The sequence below is a fragment of the Schistocerca piceifrons genome, chromosome 7 (assembly GCF_021461385.2).
Source record: "Schistocerca piceifrons isolate TAMUIC-IGC-003096 chromosome 7, iqSchPice1.1, whole genome shotgun sequence".
Lineage (NCBI taxonomy): Eukaryota > Metazoa > Arthropoda > Insecta > Orthoptera > Acrididae > Schistocerca > Schistocerca piceifrons.
In genome coordinates this window covers 516357417-516380493 of record NC_060144.1, presented here as the reverse complement: position 1 = coordinate 516380493, position 23077 = coordinate 516357417, and the positions used below count along the sequence as shown (strand labels likewise).

The 23077-nt window shown below is 36.6% G+C and overlaps 1 protein-coding gene across 1 annotated transcript in view; it reads right to left on the bottom strand.

Annotated features, from left to right (window-relative positions):
* The window catches only part of LOC124709059 (alpha-N-acetylgalactosaminidase-like), a 75471-nt gene that overhangs the window by 8691 nt on the left and 43703 nt on the right, over nt 1-23077 (bottom strand). The window contains exons 5-7 of the mRNA XM_047240707.1: nt 22486-22580; nt 22067-22228; nt 9528-9725 (exon numbers count right to left, since the gene is read on the bottom strand). Coding sequence (XP_047096663.1) covers nt 9528-9725; nt 22067-22228; nt 22486-22580 — 455 coding nt within the window. The remainder of the gene's footprint in view (nt 1-9527; nt 9726-22066; nt 22229-22485; nt 22581-23077) is intronic.

Below are 23077 nucleotides of genomic sequence, written 5' to 3'. Positions count from 1 at the left end.
GATGAACATTTTTATTTCATTCAGTTCTTATTGATCCCAGAAATTCTTATGGGTGTTGTTACAAAAGGATATGGGACAATTCACAGTTACAGTTTGTATAAATATAAAATGATCATATGGCATTATTGGCTGTAAAACCCCATTTGGGTGTGTTCACCCACCTGGTACAAGTCTTTCTATTTGATGCCATTTTAGTGACTCACACATCAATTAAGATGAAATGAAATGATTAGAACAATACAAGCACCCAGTCCCCAAGTGAAGAAAATGCACACCCAGTCAGGAATCAAGCCCGTAATCCAGTGATCTAGAGTCAGCAATGCTAACCACTAGACTACAAACTGCAGATTATGAATATTATGACAAGCTCATATTAAAGAAGACAACAGTTACATTTGTAGAGTGAAATAAATCAGCTAAAAGCTGATAGTATTTAAGGAAACATTTAACTTGGTTCTTCTAGATGCATAATAAGAAAAATAAATTTATAATGAACTAAAACAGTTATTTTCTTACAAAGATTTAATTTTGTTATATTAGGTGCACATTCTACTGTACAAAAGTAGTTCTTACAAAGTAGGTTTTTTACTTTTCCTCTAAACCCTTGTCTATTTGACTTTAAGTTTTTGGGTAGCTTGTTGTATAGAAGGTCTGCCATGTACCTTATAGTGCTGTGTCCTTTACATAGCTGTTGGCTAGTTATAGATAATGAGGGGCAGTTGATGAAAATTGAACACCCACCACAATGATACTAAGTTATGGTTCCACTCAAAAAGAAATCATCATATGTATTAAGACATTTATCCCACTCAAAGATGAGATGATCAGTTGCTGTTTCATAGAATGCAGTAAGCCACTGATGGCTCCACAATTGCACCCACTCTTGTACTACCAAATCTGACTGAAACCAATACCCATGCATGTCTTTCTTCAGGTCACCAAAGATGTGGTAATCATGTGTTGAAAGGTCCGGCTGTATGAAGGATGTTGCACTGTTTTCCAACCAAATAACTGAGGTGCAGCCTTCATCTGATTTTGTAGGACAGGACTTTATCATGCACATAGAATGAGTCCATCTGACAGCATCCCTGAGCATTCTGACTTTATGATGTGTCACCCTTTCTGCAAAGTCTCTTCATAGTGCTGCATTTTGATTGTGGTTCCACACTCAAGGAACTGAATGAGTAGAGAGCCCCTACAGTCAAAGAAGAAAGTCATCATGATCTTACTGGAATTTATGTGAACAGCTTTGAATTTCTTTTGTGGGGGATATGTGGGATGTTTCCATTGTTGGCTTTGCCATTTGCCCTCAGGTTCTCAAAGTGCTGTTGGACGGAATTATCTTGTTGCATGATAATGCCCACCCCCACACTGCTGGTTGGACAAAGGCTACACTTTAGGGATTTGGTTAGGAAACACTGCAACATCCTCACAGCCCAGATCTTCACCGTGTCATTTTCACATCTTTGGCAACCCGAAGAAAGACATGTTGGATGTTGGTTTCAGTCAGATAAGAAAGTCCAAGAGTGGGTGTGGTTGTGGAGCCATCAGTGGCTGACTGCATTCTATGAAACAGGAGCTGATTGTCTCGTATCCCAGTGGGATAAATGTCTTAATGCATGTGGTGATTACTTTTGAATGGAACAGTTCCATGGTTCCATTGCAACAGGTGTTTGGTTTTCATTTGACTGCCTCTTATAATGACTGGAATAACAGATCTGGTGATGGATGTCTTCATTTTTTTAAAAACTATGTAAATTTTCATAAACAAAGCATACTGTTTCATGAATATAAATACAAGGCACTGGCAGGCTACTGAGCTTCAGAAATAGATGTTTAATGGTGAAGGAGTGAAGCATGTGTCTCATTATCTTAACTACTCTCTTCTGCATAGTGAATATCTTTGTATGAGATTGTGTATGTCCTGTCATCCCACTTTAAACAATATTTGAACATTTAAATACTACTCTGGCACTTGTGATCTTATTTGAGACATTGTCGTGACCAGCATGGGCATGAGGCAGTCAGCTCGGGTTGTACCTGTGTGACCGACTAGACAGTGCAATATCATAAAGTAAATCATGTAGCACAGAACATATTCACATTTCCACAAAGGCCTTGCTGCAATGTAGTTTGAATATTGTGAAGAATTAGACAAAAATATTTTCATAGGAATGTACTGAATTTGATAACTAATGGAAAGTATTAATGTTCGCATTATTTATGTACATGTGAGCATGAATAATTATCAAGATATTTGTGAGTGTGTCACTGAGAAACTTCAGTAACATTAAAAAACTGAACACTGCTTGTGTATAAACATGTTCACCAACAGTACGATGCCAACATAGATGTCTGCAAGGGGGAGGCAAAATGGGCCATTTGCCTTGTCCTGGAATCTGGAGCACAAATTTTTATTGAAAACAGTATTCAGTATTCTCATGTATTTCTAGCAACTCTAGTAACCTGTGGATTTAACATTTCCAAGCACAACAGGAAATACTGTGAGTTTAATAGTCACTATACATCTTGACTTTTTTTATTGGCATGCTGTTTATTGGAAATTATAGCAACTGCTTGGTATGGCACCAGTCTCATACCATTATTATTTCCTCAATATTTTGTCTGTAGCTTCCTATGATAAAAGAAAAAAATTTGAGATTTCAAGGTTGAAAAGACATGCATTCCAAACTCTTTCTCAGACTCAGTTATGTGCAACACAGTGCCACATACAGTCACAGAATTATGAATTTTGTGCTTCAGATGTCATGGCTGCATAATAATATGACAAACTGAAGATGTGAGGGCAGATCAATATGAGGGTGGTTTTGGGGGACTTCCCACATTCAACTAGTTGTATACTGACACTGAGTTACACTTTATCCAATCATCACAAAACAGCTTACAAAACATAATTTGTTCAGCTTCAGCTATACCAGTCTATATCAGGAAATAGAAATCATGAACTGAAAAACTAAAACTCCTCCCAAACAGGCCATGGTACCGACCGGCCACCGTGTCATCCTCAGCCCACAGGCGTCACTGGAAGAAATCATGAAAGCAATGTAATAAATTCACCTGTTAAATGCAGCATGCAAACAAAGTGTCCACAGAGCTGAATAAACATTTTTTAAGTTATTCCCTCTTTCTCCACTCTTTGAGGAGCATAATGTCCCATTTTTGTTAGTTATTGCAATTGTTGTGACTTTAATTTTTACTTTTTTAATTTTCAGTGTCAACCTGACATTAGAGTGCAAACAGTACTTCTGTGAATATTTCCACCTATGTTTTTAATTCATTGGATGCTGTGAATTTAATCATATTAGAATTTAAATTTAATATCATTGGATTGAAAAGGTAGAATCCATATTCACAGTAGCAATATGAAAGATGCATTTTTCAGATGCTATTGAAATATGCTTACCACTTTGGTATCAAAGTATACAACCTTAAAAGTGCTAAACTAGAGGTAGGTGATGCTGTAAATATGATTCCCAATTACCAAATCGTGAATACGCCCGAACTAAAAATTTATCACCATAATGTGCAATCCCTGCGTAATAAGATCGATGAAATTAACGTTCTATTGACACATGAACTTAATGATATCTCAGTGTTATGCATTTCTGAGCACTGGCTTAACCCAGAATTAATCCAGAATACGAAAATAAACAAATTTGTCTTGGCTGCTTACTACTGCAGGAAAAACAGCAAACAGGGTGGGGTAGCAATTTACACAAAGGAAAATGTAGATTTTATTACACTACCTGACTTAACTAGGGCAAATGTCGAAAAGGATTATGAAATTGCAGCTATAAAAATTACTCAGTTCAACCTGGTTATTGCTACAGTTTACCGATCACCGTCCGGGAATTTTGAACTTTTCTTAAACAAAATGGAGTCATTGCTAAATAAAGTAAATAAAATAGATTGTGAATTGATAATCTGTGGTGACTTCAATACTGACTTCCTCACGAATAGTGGAAATAGGGAGACCATTTTGAACCTTGCAACGTCCTACAATTTAAAGGCTGAAGTAAAAGCAGCTACCCGAGTATCAGAAACTTGTCAAACAGTTCTTGATCAGTTTCTAGTAAAGAAGAGTTTACACAACACCTCACTAAAAATTTTCAATGCAGGTTTTAGTGATCATCTTGCTCAAATATTAAGCATAAAAGTACAAGGCAGTATTATTAACAACATGTCTCTTAGAACAACATATCGAAGCTATAATCAGCATAATGTGAACTACTTCATCAACTTATTACAGAAAGAAAAATGGCTAGGAGTGTACAAAATGAATGATATAAATGAAAAATTCGACTCTTTCATTGATACATTAACCCATTTCTTTGAACTTGCATTCCCACTGAAAACATTGACCATACGGGGAAACTCTAGAACAAACAGCTGGATCACAAAGGGAATAAGGGTTTCATGCCAGAAGAAAAGACTACTTCATGAAATATGTAACTCAAAAAATTCCTCACCTGTAGTACGCGCATACTATAAAAAATACTCCAAAATATTAAGAAAAGTAATAAAAGCAGCAAAAATAATGCGTAATGATGAAATCATTTATAATTCAGCTAATAAATCAAAGGCTATGTGGAGTGTTATAAAAAAAGAATGTGGAGAATACAGACAACCTTGGAAAAATATAACACTATCACATAAAAATAAAAAAGTAACAAACCCCTTAGAAGTAGCTAATACATTTAACAACTTTTTCACAGGTGTTGCTGAAAATATGTTACAATCAAACTTTAAGAGCATCCAGGCAAATGAATATAAAATAAGTACATGTAGAGGATCAATGTACATCAGTTCTGTTTCACAAGATGAAGTAGCTAAAGCAATAAAAGGACTAAAAAATTCCAAATCGGCAGGTATTGATGGTATACCTGCAACAATGTTAAAGAAGAGCGCATCAAACCTAATTGAAGTACTCACACATTTATGCGACTGCTCACTTCAGGCAGGCACTTTCCCTGATGTGTTAAAAACATCAAAAGTTGTTCCTGTATATAAAAAAGGGGATAAAGACAATGTAAATAACTACAGACCCATCACAATTTCCTCCTGCATCTCTAAAGTATTGGAAAAAGTTATGTATGAGAAACTTATGAAATTTATAAATAAAAACAGCATCCTATGTAATGAACAACATGGATTCAGAAATAAGAGGTCAACGACAACGGCTGTCTATGAGTGCATCAATTCCATCCTAAACCTGATGGACAAAAAACAGGAAACAATAGGAGTCTTTATTGACTTGTCAAAAGCATTTGACATGGTGGACCATAAAATTCTGCTATCAAAGCTAGAAAGATATGGTATTCGAGGTCTGTCCAACAAGTGGATCAGTTCCTTCCTGACAAATCGTATGCAGGCAGTGTGCGTCAAGCACACAGATATTGAACTAAAAATTGTATCTAATCACTTATCTGACTATAAACAAATAAAATGTGGTGTACCCCAAGGATCCGTATTGGGACCCCTTCTGTTTCTTCTGTACATAAATGATCTAAGCTTAAATATTGATGCACACAAATCAATCATATTTGCAGATGACACCACGATTCTATTAAAAGGAGACGACGATGAACAGTTACAGCAGACAGTAAACACGGTCATGAAACAACTTAGCAGCTGGGCACAGAGTAACCAGCTTGTAATAAACAGTAAGAAAACCGTTGCTCTAAAATTCCACAATGTTCCTAACAAGGACATGTTTATCCCATCAGTCTCTATCAATGACGAACCAGTTGGTAACAGTACTGAAACCAAATTCTTAGGACTTTGGCTGCAGAGTAACATCAGATGGAATAAGCATATTGAATGTCTCAATACAGAACTGAGCAAAACATGTTATCTTCTTTGTTCATTAAAATCATGCTGTAGTGAGAAAACAGTAATGAATGCATATCATGCGTACTTTCATTCTCGTCTTAGATATGGGGTCACCTTCTGGGGAAACTCTAAAATAGCTAATAGCACTTTTAAACTACAAAAAAGGGCCATTAGAATCTTGTTTGGGTGCAAGCCTAGAGACTCTTGTAAACCCCTGTTTAAGAAATCTGGTATTCCCCCATTACCGTGTGTATACATTATGGAAACCCTTTTGTTCTTTAAATTAAATGTAATAGGCAAGGACCAGAGGCTACAAAAAAACTGTGATATACATGAGCACTTTACCAGACAAAACAGGAACTTACATATGACTCAAATCAGCACAGCACTGTGCCAAAAAGGTACTTTTCACATGGGAGTTAAGCTTTATAACAAACTTCCTGAAAACATAAAAGCTATCACTGAGGTCAATACTTTTGGAAAATCTCTAAAGTCATATTTACAGCATCACTGCTTTTATTCCATTGAAGAATATTTAAATTTATGAAATGTGTTATATAAATACTTGTGCGTAAAGTGTATTATTGTAAGCTTAAATATGTATTATTGTAAGCTTAAATATGTATGCCTTGAAATTACTTTCAGCCTGTATATTTATAACTTGACTTGTCCAATGTCTTATGCATAAGCTGCTATGTAGACAACAGGACCAATAAAATACAATCTACAATCTACAATCAACTGAAAGAGACAGAATAAGTTTGGTATACATCCTGTCAAAACATGTGTTTTGAAGTGAAGTAACTTTTTGTACTCTCTCTGGAGACATGACCTAAGCCAATCATTGCATTCCCCCTAATTCCAAACATTAGCACTTTATCCATGAGTAATTCAAGGCTGATGAAATGGAAGTCCTTTGTAAGATTGAGAAATACTCCTTTTGTATACTTTCTGTCACTGATGCTCTATAAAATTCAGTTAGAAATGAAAGTAGGGCACCATATATTGATCTCTCTTTACAAAAGTCAAACTGGAGAGGAGTCAATAAAAATGCTTTCTGGCAACTTAATAACATAGTCATATACTGCTTTCTCAAGAACCTTTGTTAGTTTGACACTGTCAGGTTTAGCTCAAGAGGGATCTGTAGTTATCAACATCACTCCTTTCTAAAGAGAGGTATTGGCCTGACAACAAGGAGCATTTTATTATATCTGATATGGGATAAACATATTATAGCAGATTTGTTTGAAAAAGTAATCAGATATGCTATCAGAACCACATGTGTGAGTTTGGTTTCTTCTTTATAGCAGCTCAGATTTTGCCTCGTGTGAATGGATTGAGAAATAATGTTTTGGTGAATAACTCTAGCTCTGAAGAGAGGTGTAAAATAGGAGCACCAATTTGCTACCAATGTTTATGAAGTGGTTGCTGAATGTTTCACATATTTCTTTAGGGACAGAGATTTACTTTTTGGTAGCATTAATACTTCATAATGTTTGTTGTGGTTGTTGATAACTGTGCACAGTTGTCAGGTCTTTGTCAGACCACACATATTGGACCAAAGCATTGGGGACATGTTCTGTGTGTGTGTGTGTGTGTGTGTGTGTGTGTGTGTGTGTGTGTGTTTTGTGTGTGTGCATGAACACATGTTTGATGCTGAGGTACTGTCAGAAATATATTGTTTCTGTGCTTTTCATCAGATCAATACTTCATTTATATGCTGAGTGATTGTATTTCTTCACATAATTTACATTCCATCCAGTATTTTCTGTTATATTATAGGATGATAGGATAGTACCAGATAAACTGTAGTATATGTAACAATAACACAAGATATAAAAACTTATCTAAAGTCCTGATCCCAAGTCCTTAACAATTTTCTTATAGCCATAAAACAGAAAATGAGAAGAAACTTCCTGGCAGATTAAAACTGTGTGCCGGACCAAGACTTGAACTCGGGACCTAAGTCTTTCATGGGCAAGTACTCTGCCAACTGAGCTACCCAAGCAAAACTCACAACCCGTCCTCACAGCTTCAATTCTGCCAGTATCTCGTCTCCTACCTTCCAAACTTCACAGAAGCTTTTCTGCGAAGAGACGAGATACTGGCAGAACTGAAGCTCTGAGGACAGGTTGTGAGGCAAAGGTCCTGAGTTCAAGTCTTGGTCCAGCACACAGTTTTAATCTGCCAGGAAATTTCATATCAAGGCACACTCTGCTGCAGAGTGAAAATTTCAATCTAGAAAATGGAAACTGTACCTTATAATTTACTCCAGTAAATCATCTGAAAATAGTATCTACAGGGCCAAAGGTAGTTTTCTTATAGCAATTGTTATCGGCCAACAATATTGGGCTGGTGCACGAGTTCACAGCATTTTTATATGATCTTAATAAACACAACTGATAACATAAAAGAGACTTTAGTCATCAATAATATATTCTCCCAAACTATTTATAACAGTCTGTCAGTGCTCCGATAACTTTTCATTTCCTTGACTGTAGAATCACATGATTTTGAGGTAAAGAACTCATAAAGCCATGTTCGGAACACAGTTTCATCCAGAAAGGAAGTTCCTTGAAGGTTGTTCAATAGAGACTGCAAAAGGTGAAAATCTGAGGGTGCAAGATCAGATGATTACAGTGGGTGAGCAATGACTTCCCAACCCAACTCCGGTATAGTGTTGTTTGTGAGTATAGCAGAATCCATGTGGGCATTATTGTGAGGTAGCATCGCTTCGCACAGCCTTCCTGATCATTGTTCTTGGATTGCATTTGCAAGACCTCTCAGTTGTTGGCAAAAAACGTCAACAGTGATGGTTACATGTAAGTGAAGTAATTTGTACTAGACCACACCATTACTGTTCCATCAGGTAGAATCTTTTCTGGATGCGCGTAGTTGTACAGGGAGTTGCTGCTTTGTTTGTACTCAGCCATTCCTTTCTTTTCCTTATGTTAGAATGAGGACACCATTTTTCCTCACCATTAATGATACAGGATAGTAATGGTCAGTGTTGTGTGTGAGCCAATTGATGACAAGCAAGCAGAGATACGCATATGGCCACCTGCCAATTTTTATGATTTTGGCATAGAGCACGCAGTATCCATACACCTTCCACATTGCATCCAAATGTTGCAAAATGGTGGAATGATCACAGTTCATCACATTTACCAGTTCTTGAATATACTGACGTGTATCATTGTGGATTAATGCCTTTAAACGATCATCATCAGACCCCGAAGGTCTTCCTGAACATGGATTGTCGCTAAAGTCAAAATGACCCTCCTTAACATAAGAAAAATCATTTTATTGTCATGGTCTGTCCATTGGCATTATCTCCATACATGGGACAAATGTTTCTGGCTGCCTCCACTGCTGTCACCCCTTTATTGAACTCAAACAGAAGAATATGTTGGAAATGTCCCATTATCTTCACTTGGAACTCCATTTTCTATCCACAGCTCCACTCAGTATCTCCGAATTGACAAAATGGCAATATGTAAACTCAAACAGCAACAGTTAACTACAAATAAAAATGACAATCAATGAATGTACCCATAGCAACCAGAATAGCAACATGCAAAACAAAAATGCTATGAACTTATGCACCAACCTAAGATGAACATTAAAAAATAAATAAAGTGCTCCTAAAAATATTAACTAATTACAATATTTACCTTTCCATATCTTCTACCTTGAATACCAAGTGGATCTTGATTGATGGCAATAGCATCTGTATTCTGAAGAACTGCCTTGAATTGTGGTTCAACAGCACTCAAGTCATTTGACATAAGTAATGGTGCTGCAAGTATGGCCCACACAGCCATCTGCACTTTACTCTGTTCCAAGCTTAGTCCATAATTTCCAATAATCAGCTAAAAAAAGAAACAGTAACATAAGTGCAAAAACAGGAAGATATGTTAACAGTAATCCACAATCCATATAAATATGTTTCTAATTGGGGAAAAGGTTATATGAAACTTTGCTGTGGTACTGAATTACAATCTCTTAGTAAGCCACAACATACTGAATTCATCTATTTGCCTTGATTCATGGCTGCCAGGTCATCATGTGGGAGAAGTTCACATGTTGCATTTCACATGAAAGATGTTTTCATGATCCATGATGGTTGTCATGGAGGAGGTCATTCTGTTAGAGATATTTCATTAAATTTGAACTCAGAATATGTTCTAACACTCTACAGTAGATGAATGTCAATGATATTGGACATTAGTTCCGTAGGTCACTTCTGTAACCAGCCTTATAAATGGGTGTGGCCTGTGCTTTCTTCCAGCAACTTAGTACAGACATTAATTGAAGGAATGCCCAGTATATTACTAGGAGAGGAAAGCAAAGGAATTTCCCTGGGCACAGTAGCCTTGTTCAATTTTAGCAGTTTTTTTTCATTTTCCATGCCAGTGACAAAAATATGTATCTCACCTGTATTTGCAATGGTGCGAGAAGTAACTGGAGGAGTGTGCCCATATCTTCCTTAGTAAAGGAAGATTTGAGAATGGAAGTCAGTATTTTTGCTTTGCTGCCCTTGATTTCAGTTTCTGTGTTGTTCATGAGTGCCTGAACAGTATCTTTTGTGCCACAGACAGCATTTACATATGATCAAAATTTCTTTGTTTTGTGAGTTGTGTTTCAATAAGTTTGTCCTGTGGTAGCTATTGAAAGCTTCAGCATTGTCCCTTTGACAGATAAATGCGTTTCATTTAGCATGTATCTGTCTCTAACTTTGTGATTTGTTTTACACATATTATGCAGTAGTTACTAGTGTCTTAGAAGCTATTACCATCAAGAACTGATCTACTTGGTGCTTGATCAAATATTTCTTTAAACTTGAACCACAGTTCCTCTACAGCCTACATATTTTCCCCAGATCTAAAGTGCCATCTCTAAGAGGTCAGGTCTGTTCCCATTAGATCTAGCACATTTCTATCATGAGTGAGCTTCTAACCTCTCTCTACTAAGTAGTTTTCAGAGAGGACATTTAGTATAGGTTTACAGCATGTCTTGTCATGCTCTCCAGGACAGTTGATTATTGGAAGATTAAAGTATCTTCCAATGAAGACAATGTAACATATACTAGTAAGCTAAGGTTTCATCTGTAGTTTTTGGTTATTAGTGCATTTCTAGCAAGGTACTTAAAGCTTGTTCCCCACAGATGAGTAGGATTCTCATCCACATATGTAATAGCTCTTTGGAGCAGGGTGTTTTCCCCAATAGACTGAAATATGCCATTGTAAAACCATTGCATAAAAAGGGGGATACGTCAGATGTCAACAACTACCGCCCAAGCTCTCTTCTGACAGCTCTATCAAAAATTTTTGAGAAAGTAATGTATTCAAGAGTAGCCTCCCATATTTGTAAAAATAAAGTACTAACAAAATGTCAGTTTGGTTTTCGGGAAGGCTTTTCAGCAGAAAATGCTATATACGCTTTCACTGATCAAATATTAAATGCTCTGAATAACCGGACATCACCAATTGGTATTTTTTGTGATCTCTCAAAGGCCTTTGATTGTGTAAATCATGGAATTCTTTTAGATAAGCTAAATCATTATGGTTTGAGGGGGGCAGTGCACAAGTGGTTTAATTCATACTTAAATGGAAGATTGCAGAAAGTTGAAATAAGTGGTTCATGTAATGTTAAAACAACAGCTGATTCCTCAAACTGGGGGGGCTATCAAATACGGGGTTCCACAGGGTTCGGTCTTAGGTCCTTTACTGTTCTTGATATACATTAATGACTTACCATTCCACATTGATGAAGATGCAAAGTTAGTTCTTTTTACTGATGATACAAGTATAGTAATAACATCCAAAAACCAAGAACTAAGTGATGTAATTGTAAATGATGTTTTTCACAAAATTATTAAGTGGTTCTCAGCAAACGGACTCTCTTTAAATTCTGATAAAACACAGTATATACAGTTCCATACAGTAAATGGCACAACTCCAGTAATAAATTTAGGCTTTGAACAGAAGTCTGTTGCTAAGGTAGAATTTTCAAAATTTTTAGGTGCGTCCATTGATGAGAGGTTAAACTGGAAGCAAAACATTGATGGTCTGCTGAAACGTCTGAGGTCAGCTACGTATGCTATTAGGGTTATTGCAAATTTTGGTGATAAGAACCTCAGTAAATTAGCTTACTATGACTACCTTCATTCACTGCTTTCATATGGCATCATATTCTGTGGTAATTCATCATTGAATAGGAAAGTATTCATTGCTCAAAAACGTGTAATCAGAGTAATTGCTGGAGCCCATCCACGGTCACCCTGCACACATCTATTTAAGGATCTAGGGATCCTCACAGTATATATATTCACTTATGAAATTTGTTGTTAATAATCCAACCCAGTTCAAAAGTAATAGCAGGAGAAAGGATGATATTCACTATGCAGGGTTAAATCTGACTTTGGCACAGAAAGGAGTAAATTATGCTGCCACAAAAGTCTCTGGTCACCTACAAAACAGCATCAAAAGCCTGACAGATAGCCAACTAACATTTAAAAATAAATTAAAAGAATTTCTAGATGACAACTCCTTCTGCTCATTGGCTGAATTTTTAGATATAAATTAAGGGGGAAAAAACTTAAACATTAGTGTCATGCAATATTTTGTGTAATGTAATATCTTGTACAGACATCTTTTATTAACCTGACACGTTCCACATCATTACGAAGTGTCGTATTCATGATCTATGGAACAAGTATTAATCTAATCTAATCTAATCTAATGCAAGGGTAAGTCTTGGTCAATAGAAAGATCCAGTTATAAAGTGTTTTAAAACTCTTGATATAGAGCCTTGCCTAACAGTCTCTCATGTGCTTAAATTTCTTTCTCAATAACTTGTCCATTGCAATGGATACACTTCCTCCATTTTCCACTAATCAGTTCATTTAATATATACTTAAATTTGTCTCCATAATATCTTGGCAGTCAATCTTGGGTGTTACCCACTTCTGTACCTAGTATTATGTGAACTCCACTGGCAGAACTAAACTCTCTCAAAATAAGTTTTGTACCATCATCTTCACTTGCATGGTTTGTGATTTTTGATTGGAAACAACATTAATCAATGCTTCTTTCACTGCAGGAAATTGCTGCAAGGGGTCGACAAAAATATGAGTAGATCATGAGAAATGAATGGTTGAACATAAATGCATATGCTAATCAAGCCTGCTGGTTGTTTTGTTGTATTTGACCATGAACAGCACTTGTGCACTACATTGGAACTGTCAGCTGTGGTCAGAAGAGTCTTGGTTTCTTTATTAAGCATTACAGAGTGGCAGGCTGCCCCCTCCCCATGTCCCAGGTTTTGTCTCTTTGAGGTGAGGTGGGTGAGTGCATAGTTGTGAATGACTACACTTAAATCTGGCATAGGCTTCATTCAGTTGGTATAGGTTTTAGGATGTTGGTAGGTGGAGATTTACAAGGCACAGTATAAAGCTAAATAGGTGTGGAAAATAGGTGCTCGTCCATCTTATTAGTCAAAGTGCAGTGGGTGGGAATGAGTTAAATTGTGGTGTTTCAAGAAGTTATAGGCAAGAGAGATAAATCATTCAATGGAGAATCTAGGATGGAATAATGACACTATTATGAAAAGGATAGATTGCTACTCAAAATATATTGGAAATGTTGAAACACAAACAGGCACAACAAAAAGACTGCTAAACAAGTAAGCTTTCAGCCAAAAAAACCTTCTGAATTAGACACACACACACACACACACACACACACACACACACACACACACACACACACACACACAGAGAGAGAGAGAGAGAGAGAGAGAGAGAGATTCAGCCAGAGAACTGGTCATGTGTGTGAGAGTTCAGAAGAAGGCTTTTTTGATGAAAGATTACTTGCTTAACAGTCCATTTGTTGTGCTTGTCTGCAACTCAACATTTCCACCATATGATGAGTAGCAGTCTATTATTTCCATAATACTGTCAGAGATGAATCATAGTCAGTTTGAATGTAGCTTACAAGTATCTCTGCTGATGTGGGCTACTTTATAATTAAAAATGTTTGTCCAGTAGTTACAGAAAAAACATCACAGGTCTTTTATTAAATCATTAGCAGACTGCAGTGGCTGATATATGGTGTTTCTTGTTTCAAATTCTCTGAAGTGAAAAGTTTGTGTGATTTCTTCTGTAGGAAGGACCAACTCTACCTACAGATATTCCTTGCAGGTGGGAGGAGTTACCTTTTGTGCAAAATACATTGTTTGTTGTTGTGGTCTTCAGTCCTGAGACTAGTTTGATGCAGCTCTCCATGCCACTCTATCCTGTGCAAGCTCCTTCATCTCCCAGTACTTACTGCAACCTACATCCTTCTGAATCTGGTTAATGTATACATCTCTTGGCCTCCCTATACGATTTTTACCCTCCACGCTGCCCTCCAACGCTAAATTTGTGATCCCTTGATGCCTCAGAACATGCCGTACCAACCGGTCCCATCTTCTTGTCAAGTTGTGCCACAAACTCCTCTTCTCCCCTATTCTATTCAATACCTCCTCATTAGTTACATGATCTACCCATCTAATCTTCAGCATTCTTCTGTAGCACCACATTTTGAAAGCTTCTATTCTCTTCCTGTCCAAACTATTTATCGTCCATGTTTCACTTCCATACATGGCTACACACCATACAAATACTTTTAGAAATGACTTCCTGACACTTAAATCTATACTCGATGTTAACAAATTCCTCTTCTTCAGAAACGCTTTCCTTGCCATTGCCAGTCTACATTTTATATCCTCTCTACTTCGACCATCATCAGTTATTTTGCTCCCCAAATAGCAAAACTCATTTACTACTTTAAGCATCTCATTTCCTAATCTAATTCCCTCAGCATCACCTGACTTAATTCGACTACATTCCATGATCCTCGTTTTGCTTTTGTTGATGTTCATCTTATATCCTCCTTTCAAGACACTGTCCATTCCGTTCAACTGCTCTTCCAAGTCCTTTGCTGTCTGACAGAATTACAATGTCATCAGCGAACCTCAAAGTTTTTATTTCTTCTCCATGGATTTTAATACCTACTCTGAATTTTTCTTTTGTTTCCTTTACTGCTTGCTCAATATACAGATTGAATAACATCGGGGAGAGGCTACAGCCCTGTCTCACTCCCTTCCCAACCACTGCTTCCATTTCATGCCCCTCGACTCTTATAACTGCCATCTGCTTTCTGTACAAATTGTAAATAGCCTTTCGCTCCCTGTATTTTACCCCTGCCACCTATAGAATTTGAAAGAGGGTATTCCAGTCAACATTGTCAAAAGCTTTCTCTAAGTCTACAAATGCTAGAAACATAGGTTTGCCTTTCCTTAACCTTTCTTCTAAGATAAGGCATAAGGACGGTATTGCCTCACGTGTTCCAGTATTTCTAAGGAATCCAAACTGATCTTCCCCGAGGTCGACTTCTACCAGTTTTTCCATTCGTCTATAAAGAATTCGCGTTAGTATTTTGCAGCTGTGACTTATTAAACTGACAGTTCGGTAATTTTCACATCTGTCAACACCTGCTTTCTTTGGGATTGGAATTATTATATTCTTCTTGAAGTCTGATGGTATTTTGCCTGTCTCATACATCTTGCTCAGCAGATGGCAGAGTTTTGTCATGACTGGCTCTCCCAAGGCCGTCAGTAGTTCGAATGGAATGTTGTCTACTCCCTTGTTTCGACTCAGGTCTTTCAGTGCTCTGTCAAACTCTTCACACAGTATCGTATCTCCCATTTCATCTTCATCTACATTCTCTTCCATTTCCATAATATTGTCCTCAAGTACATCGCCCTTGTGTAGACCCTCTATATACTCCTTCCACCTTTCTGCTTTCCCTTCTTTGCTTAGAACTGGGTTTCCATCTGAGCTCTTGATATTCATACAAGTGGTTCTCCTTTCTCCAAAGGTCTCTTTAATTTTCCTGTAGGCAGTATCTATCTTACCCCTAGTGAGATAAGCCTCTACATCCTTACATTTGTCCTCTAGCCATCCCTGTTTAGCAGTTTTGCACTTCCTGTCGATCTCATTTTTGAGATGTTTGTATTCCTTTTGCCTGCTTCATTTACTGTATTTTTATATTTTCTCTGTTCATCAATTAAATTCAATATTTCTTCTGTTACCTAAGGATTTCTACCAGCCCTCGTCTTTTTACCTACTTGATCGTTTGCTGCCTTCACTACTTCATCCCTCAGAGCAACCCATTCTTCTTCTACTGTATTTCTTTCCTCCATTCCTGTCAATTGTTCCCTTACGCTCTCCCTGAAACTCTGTACAACCTCTGGTTTAGTCAGTTTATCAAGGTCCAATTTCCTTAAATTCCCACCTTTTTGCAGTTTCTTCAGTTTTAATCTACAATTCATAACCTATAGATTGTGGTCAGAGTCCACATCTGCCCCTGGAAATGTCTTACAATTTAAAACCTAGTTCCTAAATCTCTGTCTCACCATTACATAATCTATCTGATACCTTTTAGTATCTCCAGGGTTCTTCCATGTATACAACCAAAATACATTATCTGATCAATATATTGCAAGGCGGTATATATGCAGCATGCAGGTAAGGTCGCAAGTGTTATTTCTCCTTATTTTCAAAGTTTACAAAAAAAGTGGAGAGAGAGAGACTTTTGTACACAGTGATGAGGCTCAGGAGATACCAATAAAACACTTGAGAGATGAATAAAAGTATTTGCATGTCACCAGAATAACAAAATGTCACACAATGCATGGGGATCAGTGATGACTGTATCGTGTGTTGTAAACATACATGGAGATTTGAAAATATAGTGTCTCAGACATGAATTCTGTAGTCTGTATCTTTAATTTTTTACAACTTTACTGGCTTTAAAAGTTATGGGCCAGTAATATTGAAGATTCTTCTGTATTAAAGACTACAGCATGTAAGAGATGGGTAGAGAAGGTAGGCAGCTAAAGCAGACCACTTTAGACATATCAAGAGTGAGTAATTAGTATTGAGAAGTAGCTATAGTAGACAGCACAGCACATTTTCTGATGTACACAGATAATTTTTAATGCTTATAGAAAATGATTGTATATTAACCAGATATCAGAGCTACATACCACTGTCCCACATTCAGGAGAAGATGGTCCACAAACATCAGCCTTACTTCACCAAATGTGAGCACACACATAAATAAGTATAGTCCATGTGTTTATTATTATGACTGTTATATCAAGTGCTCAAAAATGTTGATGTTGAGCATTGATACAAACAACAAATAGGTTTCAGACAGACACAAGACTCATTGTCATTTTGTTGTAGACCTCTTGTTCCAATTTTCCACACAGACAAAAATGCAGAGGTGTTGAGTCTAGTGACCATGCAGGCCATTTTGTGTATCCTGACCTACTGATCCAATGATCTCCTAATGTTCTGTTAAGAAGGTCTACAATTATCTGTGTGAGATAGGCAAGATGTCCAACATACTGGTACCATATGGATTGCCTTATATCCAGTGAGATGTCTTCCAATAACTGTTGCAGCATATCTATCAGAAGCTGTAGACACATTTTGCAATTTAGAATCCCTTCAGCAAAACAAGGACCATTGGTGCAATTCTTGAAAAGCCCGCACCACATATTGATGAACCAAAGTCATTGTTTATTTTCTCTTAGCCGGCATGGATTTTCAGATTACCATTAGCATGTATTGCAAAATAGATTTTCCCATGGTTTGTAAAAGATATTTCATCTGCAAATACACTCATTCATAAAATGCTATATCTCTTTCCAGTTTTTGTAGGTGCCATTCAAAGAACAGTAATTGATTTTGAACATCATTGTTGTGCAGCTGTTTGATGGAGTTAGATGTAGAAAGGATGAATTGCAATGGAATCTAGTATTTGCAAAACACTCCTTTGGCTGGCCACATTTTCACATTATAGATGCCTCATTGTGACATGTGTATTGTGTATTACAGCTGCTAAAATGTTAGTTGTGTTACCGCTGCTAAAATGTTACCTCCATTTCTCTGATCAGTTGCTGTTCTCTTTGGTTGGTATATTTTATTCTTCACATTTACAGTTTCCTATTGAATGAGGAAAATGTATGAGAGAAGTATGAGGATGGAGATATAAGTGAAGGAATGACCCAAAGTATAAGTAGGAAGAAGTCGAACACACGATGAAGAAAATGAAAAATGGGAAGGCCCTAGTGGCAGACCAAATCTCAATAGAAGCATGGAAAAGTATGTGAGAACAGGGAACTGATATTTTCTGGGATCTAATGCAGAAGATCTTGAAAGGAGAAAGATTGCTATATGTGTGGAGAAGCAGTATACTGGTTCAAATATATAATGGAATACGGGATATCCAAAACTGTGGCAATTATAGAGGGATAAAACTGATGTCCCACACAATGAAGATCTGGGAAAGGATAATTGAGAAGAGGTTGCATCTAGAAACTGAAGTATGTGAAGAACAGTTTGGATTTAAGCCTGGAAGAGGAACAACTGACACAATATTTGCACTAAGGCAACTAATGGAAAGGCACAGAGAAGTACAAGCCAAATTGCACATGGCTTTTATTGATCTTGAGAAGGTATATGACAGAGTGCCAAGGCAAGAGATATGGAGATGTCTGAGAAGTACATGCCTGCCAGAAAAATATATCAGGGTGGTAGAAGACATGTGTGAAGGTGCGATGATACGAGTCAGGAGCAGTGTAGATGCACCAAAGGCATTTCCAGTGAGAGTAGGACTACATCAGGGATCTGCTCTCAGTCCATATCTCTTTGACCTTGTCATGGATGTACTAGTCAAAGATGGGAAAAAAAGAGGCACCTTAGAGCATGTTGTTTACCGATGATGTTGTAATCTGTGAATCCACCCAGGAGGCACTTCAAGACAAGCTTGAACAGTGTAGAGAAGCTCTAGAGGGAAGAGGAATGAGAATTAGCAGGATGAAAACAGAATATATGTGTACAAAGGATGCCAAAGATCTATATATTAACCTGCAAGGAGAACAACTGATGCTGATCAAGAAATTTAAATACCTAGGCTCTTACATGCAAAGTGATGGAGGACTGCAGGCTGAAATACAGCACAGGATAAATAGTGGATGAATGAACTGGAGGAAACTGACTGGAGAACTGTGTGAAAAGATAATTGGCTGCAGAATGAAAGGAAAGCTTTACATGTCTGTGGTGAGGCCTGCAATTCTGTATAGTGCAGAAATTTGGCCAATTACATAAGCCCAAGAGAAAAAGATGGATGTGGCAGAAATGAGAATGTTAAGGTGGATGAGTGGGGTGACATGAAAGGGTAGACTAAGGAATGAGTACATCAGGGGAACAGTGAAACTGGGCCCCAAAGGGAAGAAGATCCAAGAAGGTAGGATAAGATAGTATGGACATGTGCAGAGAAGATGGGAGTACTACATGGGGAGAAGAGTTGAAGACGTAGAAATCAAAGGATGAAGGAGAAGACGAGGACCAAAACTGAGATGGAAAGCTAAGGTAGCAGGGAGCCTATGGGAGAAAGGATGGCTCAGAGAAGAAGCACTGGATAGGCATTTATGGAAGAGAAGGATCCAGCAAAGCAATGCTGACCCCACATGATGTGAGAAAAGGGTGAGGCGAGATGATGATGATGATGATGATGATTTACAGTTTTATGAATTTCTTTTTGTAAATTTAGCAAAAATGTATTTTGAGGGCTTGATACAGTCAGAAAATCTTTCAGCATACACCCAGACCACTGCTGTAACAGTTTGGTAACATTTGCCACAAATGGAAACAATAGCCAGTTTCCTGATGTCATACAAATTATGATTGTCTGAGTAGCTCACATGCAAGTTGTCGGATTACTGCAACAGCGGAGCTCAGTCTAATGGAGTTCAAGTACATGGCTAAACACATTAAGGTTATCTTTAACACGAAAAGGGAAGCACAATGCTGCAACTAAAATCTTTGGCCACTTACTCAGTGATGTAAAGTGTCTGACAGATATAAAAGTAAAAACTGAAAACAAACTGAAAAAGTTTCTCCTTAACAACTCCTCCTGTTTCACAGAAGAAATTCTGTTATTGTAATGTGTAAATGGTGGTGGACAGGAATTACTAACTCACGTCTGTATATTAAAAAAAACAGTACTTATAGATTTCTGCATGTTACTGTATTTACAAATTAATTTTCAATGTGAGTGTAAAATGGCTCATTCCACATCATTACAATTTATTGTGCCAAATGATCCATGGAACATGAAACTAATTAATTATACTTGAGTTATGTGTTTGCTTACATTTATCACTGTTGGGCAGGCACTCATAGGACTTTGTAAAGGGACATGCTCTCTAGCATTACTTTTCCTCAACAGAAGTAGTCGATACCAGAAATATTTTCAACTTTTAGACAGGTCAGTATTATCTCAGCTGATTTTCTAAAAAATTTCATATGATTTTGTGCAAATTGTTTTATATTTAGAGTTAAAATCTGTAAAAAGAAATTACCTTACTTTCCTTTTCACAATCAATTTGTACTAGCTCTTAATGTACAGTTGAAATTATATTTTTTTAGAAACATTTGAAATTATGGAATATTTGGCACACTTAAAATTTCTGTTATTAATTACTCAATCTGATACTGTTTATTATGTTTATTTCTGGATTCACTTATAAATTAATATAAATTCATTTGTCAAGAAAATTTGTAAATCCTTTGGAGTATTGTTATTGCTGCAGAGTGAGGAAGTAGTAGTGGGCATGCCTCTGACGTGATCAGATGTGCTTTTGTATTTTGGAAAAATAATATTATTTTGGCTTTGTTAATGTGAAAATTCAAAAGACAGAGTAATATAGTAAAATATGAGAGAATAAATTATCATAAAAGCAAAAAAGTTTCACGGGCATTCTTCGAAGTCAAATATGTCAATTGGAGCCATGAGAACCTCCAATGTCAAAAACTTCAGCTTCAAGAATAAGCTCCTAGACATACAGAACTGGAGACAACTATGAGAAAAGAAGATAAGTAAAAAGTTTTACCAATAGCAATAGTAGTGATGGCAACCTCTTATACTGATGGCAGGACTTTTATCTTGTTACAATATGACCAAGTTTCACAAGTGTTAGGTCATCCAAGTCTTCTTTGAATATCCTTTCAAATACCATTGAAAAAGTACATAGTTTCATATAAACCACAAAAAGTATACCTCATTATAGTCACTCATTCTTGATATATTTTGGATGGGCTTTCTTGGGGATAACATATAGAGGGGACAAGTAGCCACATTTTAATTTCAGGCATTGACATGTTTAAAATATTGTCTGCAAAATTTCATGGGAGTCACTTTGCAGACCAGAGAAATGTCAGTAGAAAAAATGTGCATGAAATATGAATCATCAAAGCATTTTTCTTAAACTAGTAAATCTGCTAGTTAGTTTTACATCATGTAAATCATATTCAGGGTGAATATTGTGATGGGAACTTACCAATTGAACTAAAATTGCAAAGACTGTATGGTAAAATGTTGGTCATCTACAAGTTTTTAACTAATTACTTATTTATGTTGGAGTTAAATTTTGAAATATTTGAGAAAAAAAGACATATCTAGATGGAAGACTGTAATTATTAGATGGCTCACAAATATATACTTATGAGCAGAAAGACATGGGTTGTGATGCTACATTGGAACAATGTTAGGTCTATCAAACGTAGAAGACGACAAAATTTCAAGGAGGCAGAATGGCTGACCAGTACTTCAGTAGGTGAAAGTCTAAGCACTGCACACAGGCACATATAAACGTGCAAAAATCTAATCCAGCTTTCAACAATGTTAGTACCTTTCTCAGGGAGAAGAAAGAGATAGATTGGGGAAGTTTATACAGAAGGGGCAGGTGACTCAGATTCCAAATTCAGATGGCCCCACCTTTTGTAAGGGCAAGGGAAGACAAAGATGGAGGAGATTTCAGAGAGCTCATTAAAAGGAAATATTTTTTTTAAGCAAACAACCCTGCCTTATCTGTGTTTTAAAATCAGTATCATAAACTAGTTCAGCTATACAAAGTTTGAATACCAATTCTATATAGCTTGCAACATCACAACATATTCCTCATCATTATTTGCCTGCAAAACTGTAAATTTATGTTTACCACACATCTTAATTTTTTGTTGTATTAAGTCTGTCTTATTTTTCACTTGTCACACTTCTTTATCTTTTGCATGAAATTCTGTTCTCAGACTTACCATGTCAGGGTCATTCCAGTGGCCTGGTCCAGCATGATGTGCAATTCTGTCTTGATTTGAAGAAAAGTAGCTCATTATGCTTGTAACACTGTTCCATGAATCATCAATATCACCATAATTGCGCCACAGATTACAATATTGTTTTAAGAGCTCAAAATTAACCTGAAATAAAATGTGCAGTTTTGAACTGAATGATCACTAAATACGTAGGAAAATATAAAATAATTTTTTTTCTGTCTGGTTAGCTGCAGGGCTGTCTTTTTACTATCCTTTCACCTCAAAAGCTATTGTTTGGTTTCGTTTGTAGTTTATTTGTTTGACTAAATTATCTAACTGCTTATGCAAATAATTTGTTTTAATCATCCAAAATATCAAACCAATTGAAGAAAACAGGTGATAACATTAAAAACATAGCTTACTGGAAGGCCATCTTGCTCTTGATATACAGGCCAACTGCAAGAATACACCATAGGTCGACCAGTTGCATTCAAGTACATGCCAAATTCTGGATACCCTGTTTGAGATGTTAAAATTCTATTAGCTTGCAGTGAACAAAAATGATAAAATAAAACTACAGACTTTGAGCATTATTTTGCTATTTATTAAATACAGTTTCTTTGTCTTCAGTTTGTTTTTCTTTTCTTGTGCAGCATTCTACTTCTGCTTATCATATACCAAATTCTCCATCACAAAATGCTTATCGAAACAAAAGCTATCAATAATTCATGCAATTATTTCTGTCTTCATTTTCCCATACAATTTTATTTTCACAGCTTACTTCATAATTACATTTACTAAGCTTGGATGTTTTAAGAAAAAGTTTCTTGGAAACCTTCTGACACATTCAAACTGTATGTTGAACCAGTACCTAAAGCAAAAACCTTACCTTTGACAGAACTACAACAATGAAGATGGGTGGATAAGTCATATCTGTATCAATATGACAACTGTCTGTGAAAGGCTAGGATCCATATTCAAGTCCCCATCAGGCTTAAAGTTTTAATTTCTCAG